This window comes from Mustela lutreola, chromosome 4, assembly GCF_030435805.1.
Source record: "Mustela lutreola isolate mMusLut2 chromosome 4, mMusLut2.pri, whole genome shotgun sequence".
NCBI classification, from domain to species: domain Eukaryota; kingdom Metazoa; phylum Chordata; class Mammalia; order Carnivora; family Mustelidae; genus Mustela; species Mustela lutreola.
Window position 1 is genome coordinate 80650936 of NC_081293.1, and position 14290 is coordinate 80665225.

The following is a 14290-nucleotide window of genomic DNA, read 5'->3' on the forward strand; positions in this document are numbered from 1 at the left end:
CCTGATTTAAATTCTGCTGATTTAGTTAGTCCCTGAATTTCTTGTTCATCACGAGGTCAGGTGACTTCGGAAATGCAGGCTCTCGTTAGCCCAGTCCAACATTTTTTTTCCCCCCTTCAGAGTCAAAGATTTATTTCTGTTCTTTTAGGTTTGGAAATTATAGCTTGACCCAAGCCTGACAAACCATGTAAATCAGGGATGGATGAATGTTTTCTGTGAGAGGCCAGATAGTAAATGTGTTTGGCTTTGCTGGCCATGGGTCTCTGTCACAACCCTTCAACGTTGCCATGGTAGCAGGGGAGCCGCTACAGACAGTATGTAAACAAACTGTGTGGCTGAGTTCCAATAAAACTTTATTTACAAAAATGTATGACAGGCTGGACTTGACCCTGTAGTCCGTAATTTTCAGACCCTTGATGTAAAAGTTTAGACTTTTTAAGTGATCCCTTTTAAACAACTAAAATACTATTGTATTTTTCAGTGCCAGCCAAGATCATTTTTCTTACATTAGCAGTATCTTCTTTGTGAAATATTTTTCCTATAATTTGCAGTGGGGCAGAGAAATGACAGTTACACATTCTCTTATTAAGCACCCCTCTCCCAGATTTCTAAGATATTTTTATCTCTATTATTGTTTCTATTTCTATTTTTTCTATATTCTGAGGTAAGTAGAGATGAATAATGTAAAAATAAAATATATTCAATGATATATAATGTAACTTGTTAGATTTAAAATTTTGTCATTATTGGGATACCTTTCTAGCTCAGTCAGAAGAGCATGCAACTCTTGATCTCAGGATCATGAGTTCGAGCCCCATGTTGGGTGCAGAAATTACTAAAATAAATACATAAATAAATAGACTTAAAATTTTGTCATTATTATTTGAATGACTTAAAATTGTGACCAGTCATCCTAATAAAGCAATACTATAAACATTGTAAGATAAAGGTGCTGAAAGAAAAATGATAAAAGTTATTTAAATGTAATATTGAGTGGAGAGGGAGAGAAATTTTCTTGAAATCTTTGTAGCTCTTATTCAAGTATTATTTTAATATACATGATTCGTTTTGAATCTTTATAGCTTTAGATGTCAGTATTTCAGAATCAGTGTTTGAGGGGGTATAGCTCAGGGGCAGAGCATTTGACTGCAGAATCAATTGTTGCTTTTTTTTTTTTTAGAAGATTTTATTAGATAGTATGCTCACAAGCGAGAGGGAGGGGCAGAGGGAAAAGGAGAGAAAGAATCTGAAGCAGACCCTTGTACCAGGCATCGAGTCCCATCTCACAACCCTGAGATCATGATCTGAGCTGAAATCAAAAGTTGGATTTTTAACCAACTGAGCCACCCAGGCACCCCTCTTCTTCTTCTTCTTCTTTTTTTTTTTCCTTAATGTTCTCATATAGTTTCAATTCCTAGATATATTACACAGAATTTAGTAAGAATATTGGCAAAATATGCATTATTACTCTTGAAATGTTTTTTGGTAAATCAGTCTATCTTCCATCATTATGCAGATTTGCAGGGGAGTGATCATTCTAAAAGTGTGCCTTTTGAAACAGAGGTAGTTAATGTACAGGTGAAATGATAAAAGGAATGCTATTTTTTATATTTTTCAGGGGATACAGGACCAATGGTAGCTGCGACTTTGAAACTTGGAATTGCTATCTTAAATGGGGGCAACTCCACAGTGCAGCAGGTAATGTCTTTAAGCCGTCCCCGTAATGTAGTCTTTACACAGATGGACCATATTGCCATCACTTTGTTTTAGTCCCTGTTTCAGCCCTCCTGGAAGAACTATCAGTTGGAAAATTTTTCATTTTCTGTGTAAAAAAAAAAAAAAAAAAAAAAGCCTTTATGTGGTGGCCATCTCGCCCCAGGACTCAAACATCTAGGTCGCATGCTGCCATATGGGGCACAAACACTCTTGAGGAATCTGAAGTCCTATCAGATGTGTCATCCTGTGAAATTTGCATTTCATGTGACTAAGTGTAAAATGGTTTGCTTTATTTTTATTTTTTTTTAAGATTTTATTTATTTATTTGACAAAGAGAGCTCACAAGTAGACAGAGAGGCAGGCAGAGAGAGAGAGGGAAGCAGGCTCCCCCTGAGCAGAGAGCCCGATGCGGGACTCGATCCCAGGACCCTGGGACCATGACCTGAGCCGAAGGCGGCGGCTTAACCCACTGAGCCACACAGGCGCCCTGGTTTGCTTTAATAGTGGAGAAAAGTAAATGTTCTTAGCTCAGGAGCCTAGTTTGGCAACATCTCTCTCATATTTTTCTGTATTGCCTTCTGTATGAGAAAGAACAGTTTATGAACATGCAGCTAATAACTGTTGCGTCTTGGTAAGTTTTGGCGAGGCTGGGAAAGGGCTACCCTGAGGGAAGGAAAGGAAGTCTAATGAAAACCTTGGGATATTTGACTTCAGGTTGCTGTGAGCCCCAGAAACACGACAGTAGACAAAGCCCTGAGTGTGTTCCTAGAAGATCTTTGATTCTAAGAAATACAGAATTTTTGAAGCTTGCCTTTGGGTTGGTGAAGATTTGGACTAGGTTAAGTTAGCAACCGAGAATAGCTGAAAAACTCCTCTTTACATTTTTCTTAAATTGCGTGCCTCTTTTTCTGTAAATAAAATTGTGACATTTGTAGACTGGAGGGGTACATACGTCTAATCTAAGCCAGGGTGCCTGACTTTTGCTTTTTAATGCCTCTGATGGTTTAGTGAAACATCTGGACTCCTCTTGGTGTCATGTTTTTAAATTGCAAAGGGAAATCGCACAGGTTTACAAAAGAAACCACACCTAGTCAAATGTTGTTATTCATATATTATGAACAGGTTTTTTGAAAAAGTAATTTGTGTTCCTTTATGAACTTGTTAAATGAAAGATCTAGTGCTTGGTCTAATTATTGAGAAGAAATGATTAGCCTAAGTATTTTTAAGTCACTTCAACAATGACTGTGATGTGATATGAAGATCTCTGAAATTTCTACTGGTGACAATATCAGAGTCTGTGTTTGTTGCTTCTATTAGTAGTCAAAAGGAATGCTAAGTTTCCATTAGAACTAAGCGAAGATAATGATGGCTTTTTTTCCCACCCAATTTACAGATGTCTTTTTTTGCTTTCCATAGCAAATGACTACATGACTCAAATTAAAGGAAAACTGAAGAAAGCCCACCTACTCTCTATAATATTTAGCACAAAATAATTTCCCTTTATGTTTTACTTCAAAAGTCCTAAATTAGGTAGCAGATAGATTCAGAAATCCTTGGAGCTAAATGGAGCCATGAGAGATCATGTAATACAGGAACTTGTCTATACAGGCTTTTCTTTTTTCTGTAAACCTTCAGATACATATCCTACTAACTCCCTTTAACTCTGAGCCATATTCCTTATTTTAAACTTCCCGTGATTAGTAAGTGATTCATGTTTTATTAGACCAGGAACTTACCACACTCCCCTCAAAATGGCCAGGTGTTTGTGTATATTGTGGTATGTACATATTTGTGTGTATGTGTATATACATGTGAGATGTGTATATATGTGTATGTGTATATATGTGTTTATATGTTGCATGTGTGTATGTACATTACGTGTGTATGTGTGTGTGTACTATTTGTGTGTGCATACATATACAACTTCTACATATTTAGTACCTTATATTACCTTTCACTCAAATTTCTAGAAACCAAATTACTACCAAAATGCTGACCATTTTAGCTCAGCCCTACTTTAGACAGCACTGATAACAGGAATTATTCACCTCCATTCAAGATTTGGAGAAAAGCAGTATCTTTCTTTCCTTCAAACCTTTGGTGTGCCTTCTGTCATTTTATCATCTTGTATGTGCTTCTCGTTTGAAACTTCCGACACATTGTCATCCACATTCAAGGCAGCTGTTTCACTGTAATATGTAATAACAAGCTAAGAAGGTAGAGCTATGCTCTGCTTTTGCATTTTTTACTTTTGTGTTTAATCAAAATTTTAACCACAGAATCTGGACATCATTCTGACAACAGAGAAGAAAAATGTAATTGTCAAAACGATTACTACCATTCCTTAGGTTTAGAGACCATGATACCATTCCTTAGGTTTAGAGACCATGATGATGGAAACTACATTTCTGTCTATGACATTAGCATACGGTTGCCAACATTACCCGGGTTTAAGGACCTCACTTTTGTGTGGAAATCTAGGACTAGCATCTGGGTGGGCCTTCTTCCTAGTAAGCTTGAACTAAAAATCTGAATCTTCACATACTTAAAGAGTGACTAGAAGAGAGTTACGAGTGTTATTTTTCCCTGGACAATCATGGTGCTCATGATGTTTATGCTCCTTATTCCAAGCCAACCCTTTTATTGACATTGAAATCTACAGCCATTGTGCCTTGACACACTCGTCTCTATTTCTTGTTAAAGTTGTGGTCATATTTGTATGCACTGAGTGTTTTACATCTTTATTCCAGCATAGAGAGCATGTTTTTGTTGTTTCTTATTTAACATAGAATAAGATTTGTGTTCAGTGGCCCTGTGGTTTCTATATTTACTGTAGAAAATGCTTGACTACCTCAAGGAGAAAAAGGATGTGGGCTTCTTTCAGAGTCTGGCTGGCCTGATGCAGTCCTGTAGGTAAGCACACACCTCCCTTGTTTTGGTTCTACTCGGTGGGTTGTATCTTTCAAAGTTTTTGTTTTACTTTGCTGACACTAATGATACAGAGAATATTTTTTAATGATTAAGTATACACTAAAGTGGGACAATAGAGGATGTCATATTTTCTTATTGTTAGCTGTTAGTAATGTCTTAATTATTAACTTACTCAGTGTTAATGATGTCTTATAATAGTCTATCCTGTGATTAAATAGGGACCTTAGGGAATTAATGTGTATTCTGCATACTTGAAAATGAGCAGGCTATGAATATTAAAAGAGGAAAAGGAAGATTCTGATAAGTTTTATTTGGGAGCTTGTAGACCATTTCTCATTTTCCCTAAATAAATGATCCCTAACCGACTAATTTATGATAATCATTTTCTATTTTTTACAGTATTTAAAATCATTCAGACAGCATTTGACAAAGGAATCTGACAGATACTTAATGTAATAAGCTATTCTAGCTGGAAAAACATGATTATTATAATTATATTTCAGTGTGCCTGTTAACTTTGTAATGTACGCCCGAAGTTCAAACCCCATTAATGCCTTATGTTTGCCTTTCACACGGATCATTTCAGTGCAGACCCTGGGGAGAAACTGGGCTGCCACTAGGAAAGTATGGTTGGTAGACATTTAATTGGGGCATGTCTTCACTGTATGTTAATATTTGGTTTGCGTTTCATGATAGGTGATTTGTAGACACTTGCTCTCCTGAAGATACAAGGTTTTCTATTAGTCCTCTCAGTGTCTTTCTCCCTGTTATTGTAGTGTCCTCGACCTAAATGCATTTGAGAGACAAAACAAAGCTGAAGGACTTGGAATGGTGACCGAAGAAGGATCAGGTATTGATCACTTAAATTAAAAGGATCACCTGCCCCCCCTTTCCTGAAATGAGTCAATTACCAATTACCTTTTGAGTACAGAGAGATACAAGGTTATTTTTAAATGGCCCAAATGCTTCTGTGATTCATTTAAAAGTTCATAATTACACACTCACTCAGGTCACCCAAAACTCAACCTTCCCTGTTAGCCATTAACTCCTTTTTGTTCCAGACCTACTGTATGTCACCTTTCCCCTAGTTGGGTAGTAGATCAAGATCCCTTATTAGAGAATTATCTGTAAAATTATAAAGCAGATGGGTGAACCACATTAGAGAATGTTTGACTTCTTGTGGCTAATCTGGCAAATTGAAACTCTCAGATTCATTCTTCTGTCTTCTTAAAATAGGGGTAGTTTGAGAGACCCTTCCATTAACCATTATTCTGACGGTCTCCTCCCTTTTAGCACAGATATCTCATACATCCATATGTCTTTGCAAGTCCAAATTTGATGAAAAAAATTAAGAGTCGTTTTTAATGTTTAAATAATCTATCACTTAATTTCATGTGCACCAGTAGAATGGCTCACATAATCTTAGAGTTTTTCTCTAACAGATGTGTGTTTAAACTAGAAAATTTAACACATTTAAAGCAGAAATAACTATTGCTGCACTTGCGTTTCAGTATTTATTAAGAAAAATAATCTTCAGTATTTTTTTTTGTCTTGATTTGCTTTTATTCTTTTGTGTTTGACTTTTTTCAGTTGATTTAGTTTCAGTGAGGCCCTGTGTGTTTATCTGTTTTCATTTGCTTGGTCTTGTTTGGAGTGGTCATCTTATCAATGTATTAGTTTTGGAACATTGGATCTTCAATAAAACTAATCTTGTTTCAAAAAATAAATTTTCTCCCACCCGCCTTTTGCAGTCTGCTCACCTTCCTGAAATATTTTCAAATTAACTAATCTCTCTAATTATTTCTGTATATTTTTATTCTTATAATAGGTAAAAGAATTAGCTGCATGTTTCTTACTATTCTTTAAAAATTTTCATTTATGTGTATTCTAATGCTGCTACTACTAATGCCACTTTGTTTTCTGCTTGACATATGAATGTATAGATTCAATCATCAACTATCAGTCCTACCGCTACCTAATTGTGTTAGTTAACTTTAAGAAAAATTGCCAGCAGCCCTCTAAACTTACTTAAATTTTCCGAAATGACTATCCAGCCAAATCTCTTCATTATTAAGGGTTGTGTCAACAGTTATATAACACCCAGCCTGAGGGCCCCATCTTGAGAACTCAGAGTCCTTACAAATCTCAGAGCCCATTACCTGCCTGCCTCTGGGGTCTCCAGGAAGCCCTGGGCATTTTCCTTTAGCTGTAAAGTGCCTGAAAATGAATGAATTCTCTCTCCAAAGTCTGACTTCCCTGTCTTGGAATTAGAAATCAATTTCATTTTTCCCTACAGTTATTACTTAATGTTCCAGAGGCAGTCCCATTAATCATTCTTCATCATTGTTCATATCGGCTCCCACGCGGAAACAGTGGCCCCCCCCAGGCTTAGCTTACCGGGTCTCCTGTCCTTTGTCAGCCAGATACGGATTGGAATAACATTCCTGAGTCCTAAATCAGAAATCACTTGGTGAGAATGACCATTCTGACGTGAGAATTAGTCACATCTCTCAATATGAAATTGATTTGATTGGTTTATTCTTTTCAACACACAAAATTGCCCAAACCGATTAACACTTTTTCTATTTTACTTCCTTACAAACAGCAAAACAAAAACCAACATTTCAACTTCTTTTTTTTTCCCATTTCCTTTTCTTTCAACTATAAATGTACTTTCTTCCCTTCCTCAGTCATCACACATGAGCGTGGTAATTATTACAAATGATCTGCCTTTTCTTTATTTGCTCCTTCATTTGTCTTTAGCTTTGTGTATAGTCTTGACAGTGACAATTTTTTGTGCATTTTTTCCTTTTATAGATTGTTTAACGAATAGATTATTTCATTTCCATCATTATGCATCCTTTTATTTTAAAACCCATACATCAAGCTTTCCTTATTTTTTTCTTTCCATGAGGATGTGCAGTTATTAACATATTAGACATGGAGGGGCAAGAAGCATTTCAGTTACATTTTTTGGATTTGTTTTGTTCCATGTCTTTCATTTTGAAGAAAATTCTGGTGGACCCAATGTTTGCAATCGTTGTCTAAAGGAATGAATCATAGATGTGTAGTCTCCCTGTGGCGTTTCTGTCTTGGACATACTGTGGCTTTATGGCTGCACCAGTGGGTGCATGGGAAAATCAGTGGTTATCGGGGTGGTGGGGGGCTGTGACTGGCTGAGTCTCCTCTTGGCCAGGAGGCTCTGCCAGTTGCTTTCCAAATATTGAGAGATCTGCAGTTTTTACTCTATTCCCTTGAAAACATCACACGTTAAAGACCTTCTTAACATAAAAACTTTTTCATCCTTGGGACTGAATTCGAAGAGCAGTAGAAACAGTTGCAAACTAATGTAGTAACACAGATAGTAGTTTCTAAAAGACGTGATATCCTATGGTAATAAACAAGGGGTGAGATTTCTGAAAAGTACCTAGTACATCAGCAAGGCTTTAGAGATCAAATCATGCTCTCTGAATACTCAGTCTTGCTTTTATCAAGAGGCCGATTGAGAAAACAATGGTAATTCAGTCGTTCTACGAATAATATACTACTTTCCAAATTGAGAACACTTAGAGCAACTCTGCCTTTTGGCACATTTTTAAAAAATTTCTGTGACATGTCCATTCTTTTGTTTAAGGTCTACAGAAGTTAAGAAAAGTTTATACCCTCATAGGGGAAGGAAAATCGATCATTCCTCCCGGAATCCATAGAGAAGGTTGAAAAAAATCTCAATCTGTTTGAGGCCCAAACACTATAAACTCAGCATGGAGAAAAATAATCGGACACTCTAACTTTTCTCCAACCTAACCAGCTGTCTCTATTAGGCCAGATCTCTTCCTGATGATGAGAAAATAACCATAAATTGCATAGCCTTGGAAAATATTTAATTTACATGTACCTTTTTGATACCTACAACCACCAGTGAGATCTTGTCCCCGTTTTATAGATAAAGACGCTGAATGGTGGGAAGTGTACAAGGCTTGTCCAGTCTCACACAGTGAAATGGCAGGGTAAAGACTGAACTGCAGACCTTCAGCCTCCCACCGTTACCAGTTTCATGAGACAGCCCCTTCCTCCACCTTTTACCTCCCGGGGGCTTATTTTGTACTTACCATATTGGTTAGGTGGTATTTTTTGCTTTTTTACTTATTGCTCATTCCTCCCTTCAAAGACACTAATCTACTGCCAATTTTTGCACTTAATGTTGAAGTTGTAAAGTCACTTTGGAACTTTGTATGGTTAAACGTGATACTCCTAATTTTGTATTGAGATACCCTTGGGGAATACGTGCCTTTCTAAGGTTTGTACGTGAGGATTTCAGTCTAATGATTAAACACTCCTTTTTCCACGGCTGTTACCATCATGTATGTTTGCGAGTATTAATATCCCTTCTTCCTAAATTTCTCCCATTTCTACAAAGCCTGACCTCCCACTTGTTTAAAAAAACAAAAACAAAAACAAAACCGAAAACAAGTTTTCCATGGCAGGTGTGTTTAGTAGACTTGTGATGTGCTCAGTGTTGTCCTCTCTGTATACTTTTTAGCCCTGTGTGTTTTCCTTTAACATATAAGGAAGTTCAAAACCAAAAACCTATATGAATATTTAATATTTCATTCCATCCTTGGATTTTTTTTTTCTCAGAACCATTAATCCTCATTACAAAGTCATTATGAGCTTGAAAGTGCAATTTTTCTTCTTTCAAACTTCTTGGAATGTAGTAGGAGAGATCTTATTTTATTTTTTGATCTTTTTGTGGTGGTCCTAGACTTCATCAGCAAGATGAACTCTTGAAGCGGATCTCATTCCGCAGAAATTGTTTGATTTTTAAAAATTGTGTACAAAGCATTAACTACCAATTAACCTTTCTAAATTTCCATCTGTATCTGATAATGTGCTGAATTGAGGTTCTTACTAGGCATGTTTATAGTGACCTCATCAAGTTTGTATGAAGTTGCAGCAAAAGAATTAATTATTCATTTATTCATTATTAATCAAAACAATAATCAACACAATCTCTCAATATTGGCTATCCTAATTTTTAGTTAGTAGTTACTTAATACTTTAATTATTTATTGGCTGTCTCTCACCCCAAATTTGCAGAGTCTGACACTAGTTCAGCTTACCCTCTGAGTTCTGACTACACTGCTCTACCCTTCCTCTAGGTCAAGTTTCTTTTCAAGAAAAGCCTGTGATGTTAGTTCGTGGCACTAAAGAGATTTTCCTAACATCCCTGCCCAGTTTTTAAACAGTAAAGCACTGATCGAAATTTGAGTGCTGTTATGTGCTAGACACTGTCCTAGGCATCTGAGTTCTTTATGGGCTCAGCGTTGTGTAGACAGTCTTGGAAACAAATAATTTTGAGACCCATATCTGTGTGTATGAGTGGACTGAGTTGAAGTACTTAGCTGCCAGGCTCACACGGTAAGGATCTCGGTAGAGGTAACAGATGGCCTGAAGTAGGTGTTTACCTGGTAAATAAGGAAGGCAAAGGAAGACATTTCAGTGGAAGGGAGCCGCACACGCAGGGCTTAAGGTACAAGGTATGACAAGGAACGTCACTGGCCTAATATGGCTGGAGAGAAATAAACAGACTAGAAGAGAAAGATAGTTCGTGGGACACTGTGAAAGCCTTTTGTGCCATGCGGAGGAATTCCGTGCTTTCTTTCTGAGGACACGGACACAGTCATTATGTAAGTAACATGTCCGTAGTATTCCATGTTCCTAGCATCCACTGTTCCGACCAGTGACATTCAAGTGTGTGATTGACTCATTCCTCAGCTAGCATGCTAAGTAGACCCCGAGTCTTGCAAAGATAGGGGGGAGCAGCATGATTTCCTTCATGGAAGTTGGGAGCTCTGAGATTATTATGTTTAATGATAGAGTGAGGAAATTTTTGAGAGTCTGTTTTTCATAATTACTGTTAGAGGAACCCATCTGTTTCGTGGGAGAGTGTTGCAATTAGATTGCCTACCAGTACTGTGGGCAGTGCCGTGTATGATGAATCCCGCAGGCCGAAGGCAGGGAGATCTATCAGGGTGTCGGTGGATGGAATGGGTGAAGAACGGTAAGGATTCTGGTTGGAGGAATGGGAACTGAAAGGCAGTAAGAGGTTATAAGAGAAATAATCTGCAAATCCCATTTGAAAGCAAAAGAATGTCTTCCTCCGTAGCTGACAGGTCCTTTAATTCTGTTATCCATGGGACATACCTAATTTATCTCGCATAGTGGTCGTTTTTGCTGTCTTGGATCTGAAAGAATGAAGAGTACATTTTATGCACTGGTGTCAAGTCGAGTGCACGGCGTATGTGGATTGATTAGTTACTACATCCACAACCCACTGGAAGTCTGTGTTTTAGAAACCTAGGTTTTTTGAACCTATGACTTCATGTCATTGAAATGTCACTTTGATTCCTATTGTGTGTTGCATATCTCAATACAATTGTACTTGCTCAAACCAATTTTATTGTCCCAACAACCCTATAAAGTAGTTAGCTCTGGAGATTGTTAATTGCCATATCTGAATGATGAAACTAAGGCTCAGAAAGGTGAACAGATTTTCCCAAGGCCATATAGCCTGAAGATGGTTTTCCTTGGGTTCTAAAATTGATAAAAACAAGTAGGAGTTCACAATTTTAACTAACATAGGGTCCATGTAGTCAGTGATTGTTAGCTAAAGATCTTATTGATTACTGATGTGAGCTTTAGGAAGTGTAGAAACTAGAGCATACTGGACTCAGACCATATGATATTGAAATGACCTGTTCATTGCCTGTCTTTTCCATTAGACCATAAACTTCAAGTTCAGGCTTGTGTCTATCACTCCTTATGTGCCCAGGACCTCACAAGGTGCCTAGTGTGTAGATGACACTTAATGAATGTTTTTTGAAATTTACTAGACTCAAACCCTTAACTAGCCAGTAGCTAGTCCTAGCCAGGACCTTCGTCAAGTTACTTAACTGCTCATTTGTTTACTGAACTGCAAGATGGGATTTGTGTAACCCGTTTCATAGAATTATTGCAAACCTGAGATGAAATGATGAGAGAATATATCAAGCACAATGCCTAGCACACTGTGGTCACTAACTAAACGTTACTTGTGAATCCATTTAAAAAACTGTATCCTTTGTCAGTTGAGTGGTAGTATAATTTAAGCAGCCAGTTAAACCATTTAAGCAGTGACAGTAAAATGCTCACATGGAGTCAAATACCTGACTTTTCAGTATTTAAAAATATTTTTATCTTAATCTTTCAGTTTTGCCATTGTACAAAATAGATATTTGAGTCCTCTGAAGATCAGTGATCAAAACTATTTCTTCCATGGTTTTGGCAGGGTGGAGGGCAGTGGGGAAGCACTCTTGAGTTCTAGTTAACAAGCTTTTGTAGGGAGTTCTTTGATGCAGCCAATCTTCTATTTCATGTTATTCACCATTTTAGCTTTCCATTATTGGAGATGCTGCTATGAAAAGACCTTATAACAAAGAGGATCTTAGTCTTCTAGTCTATTTATCCTAATTAAGTTGTTTTTATATAGGTAGTCTTTTCATTCATCACATTCATTTTTTAAATAATTATTGATAACTTTTAGCAATGAATAACGATTAAACTCAGCCTCTCTAGGTCACAGCATTGAGCTGTGTCCATGGAGGTTTTAGGTAACCAATAAAACAAACACTTAAGCAACTCCTTATGTACTTTTCAATTAATTAGATAAACCAATTAGTGAGTAGAACAGTGACCTTTAAAAATAATAGATTTTTGAGGGGCTGTTGGGTGGCTCAGTTGGTTGAGCATCCAATGCTTGGTTTCATCTCAGGTCGTGATCTCATGGGTTGTAATATCAAGTCCCACATTGGACTTCGCACTCGGTGGGGAGTCTGCTTGAAGATCCTCTCCCTGTGGCCCTCCCCTCAGTTGCTCTCTCTCTCAAATAAAAAAAATCTTAAAAAAAAAAATGAAAGTGATTAGATTTTTAAAATAGGAACTTATTTTACTGGTAGCTTGAATAAAGAAAGTCTACTAATATTATTTCCAAGTGAAAATTATGTTTTTGCAAATATTTTGGCCCACTATAATTGGCTTTTCAGAAAAATTGAACACATTTAATAATTAAAATCACCATATTCATCACCTAGGCATGTTGTTCCCATCTTTATTTAGTGTTCTTGCCACTGCTACTAATAATTGTAACCTTTCCACAATTTCTAAAAATGCTTCCACAAATTAGAAAGAGCCAATGAGGTTAGTGCACATGTTCTCATTTCACAGATGAGGACAGTAGGGAACACACAACCATCTCATCACCAGCAACAGTATTGAAATTACTCCCCTTTATTATGGTATTAGAAATCATAAGCCCCTTATAATGAAAAATGAAACCAAAGGAATGCCCTTTACCATATTTGCATTTGACCGTCATGTACCAATTACAAAATATTTTAAGAATGTCAGAGCACTTTCAACTGCATTTTACTCCATTTCGTTTTATTACTAATCTCGGTTTCCATCTTACAATGGAATTTCTTTTGCACACATCACAAAATAGACGGTTGGTCCTGTACCTTCTGCAGACATAAAGCCATCATCCATCTCTGTTACTGTACCACTTACATGCAGCATGGGGAATGGCAGCATTTTAATCAGATTGTAATGTGTCCGTTAGGCAAGAGCACACCAGTTTATACCTTGTATCCCCTGATGGTAAATAAAGGCTTGGCCGCCCCCTCCCACTCTCCTCTTCCCCATTGTTCTGCTGTGTTCAGCGTGTTCCTCTGTAAGTGAAGTTACTTGTATGTGTTTTGGTATGTCATGAAACTACTGTGCATGCCGACAGTGAATACAGCCTTACGTCATAAATCAGTGTGCATGGTGCAGAGCATTTCTAGGAACATAAATAGTCGATATATTTTTTTCGTTGTTAACCTTTCTGAGGACTTTCTTTCAAGGGTTACTTATTCCACATTGAGTATATGCAGTTTTCTAGAACAAAGACCATTTTAGATGGGCTCGCAAGGAGAGAGTCAATAAGTCTGTGTAAATAGCTCATCATATTTTGGTTTAAATGTTATGTTAAAGACTCTTCTGATTGAAATAGTTCACAGAGAGATACTGAGTAGCATCCGGGAAGAATTCCCTTTATTAGCCTAGACTGTTCTCCCTTTCTTTGCTACCCGCCATGAATGTAGACACTGAGGAATGGGTTTATCAGCCATGGACTGAGAATCACAGCAATGCGCACTTGAACTTGAACTTGCCACACAACTATCTGTATGCATGGTGATTTTAGTTTGGTCACCAAATATCATATCTTGCAGGGAAACCAGGACAGTGATTTTATGTACTTTTTTTAATGTTTATATTAGTTTTCAAAATGGTTTTGCTTCCTAACCCTCCCATTATACGAAGCCTCTCACTTTGAAAGTCACAGACTACAGACTGGTAAGTCCATCAGCTCTCTGTCCTTATAATCATTCATAATTTTAGTTAAAGTAAACACATGGTCATTGCATAGTTTTCTTTCTTGGCCCAAAGTATTTCCAGTCTGAAAAGTTATTATCATTTTTTTTCAAAGACATAAGTACATCCATCCACTTGCCAAACAACATTTTTGTGTCATTTTAATTTCTGAACAACACATTTAGATGCCAGA

General features: G+C 37.1%; 1 protein-coding gene across 3 annotated transcripts in view; it reads left to right on the forward strand.

The window, feature by feature from the left end:
* Positions 1–14290, forward strand: part of RYR2 (ryanodine receptor 2) — a 751000-nt gene that overhangs the window by 671632 nt on the left and 65078 nt on the right. For 2 of the 3 annotated variants that reach the window (XM_059170337.1, XM_059170338.1), the window contains 3 exons: positions 1619–1698; positions 4553–4629; positions 5424–5497. In XM_059170337.1, the coding sequence (XP_059026320.1) occupies positions 1619–1698; positions 4553–4629; positions 5424–5497 (231 nt within the window). Of the gene's footprint in view, positions 1–1618; positions 1699–4552; positions 4630–5423; positions 5498–7337; positions 7356–14290 lie in introns of all 3 variants that reach the window. The other variant, XM_059170336.1, reaches the window with a different exon arrangement.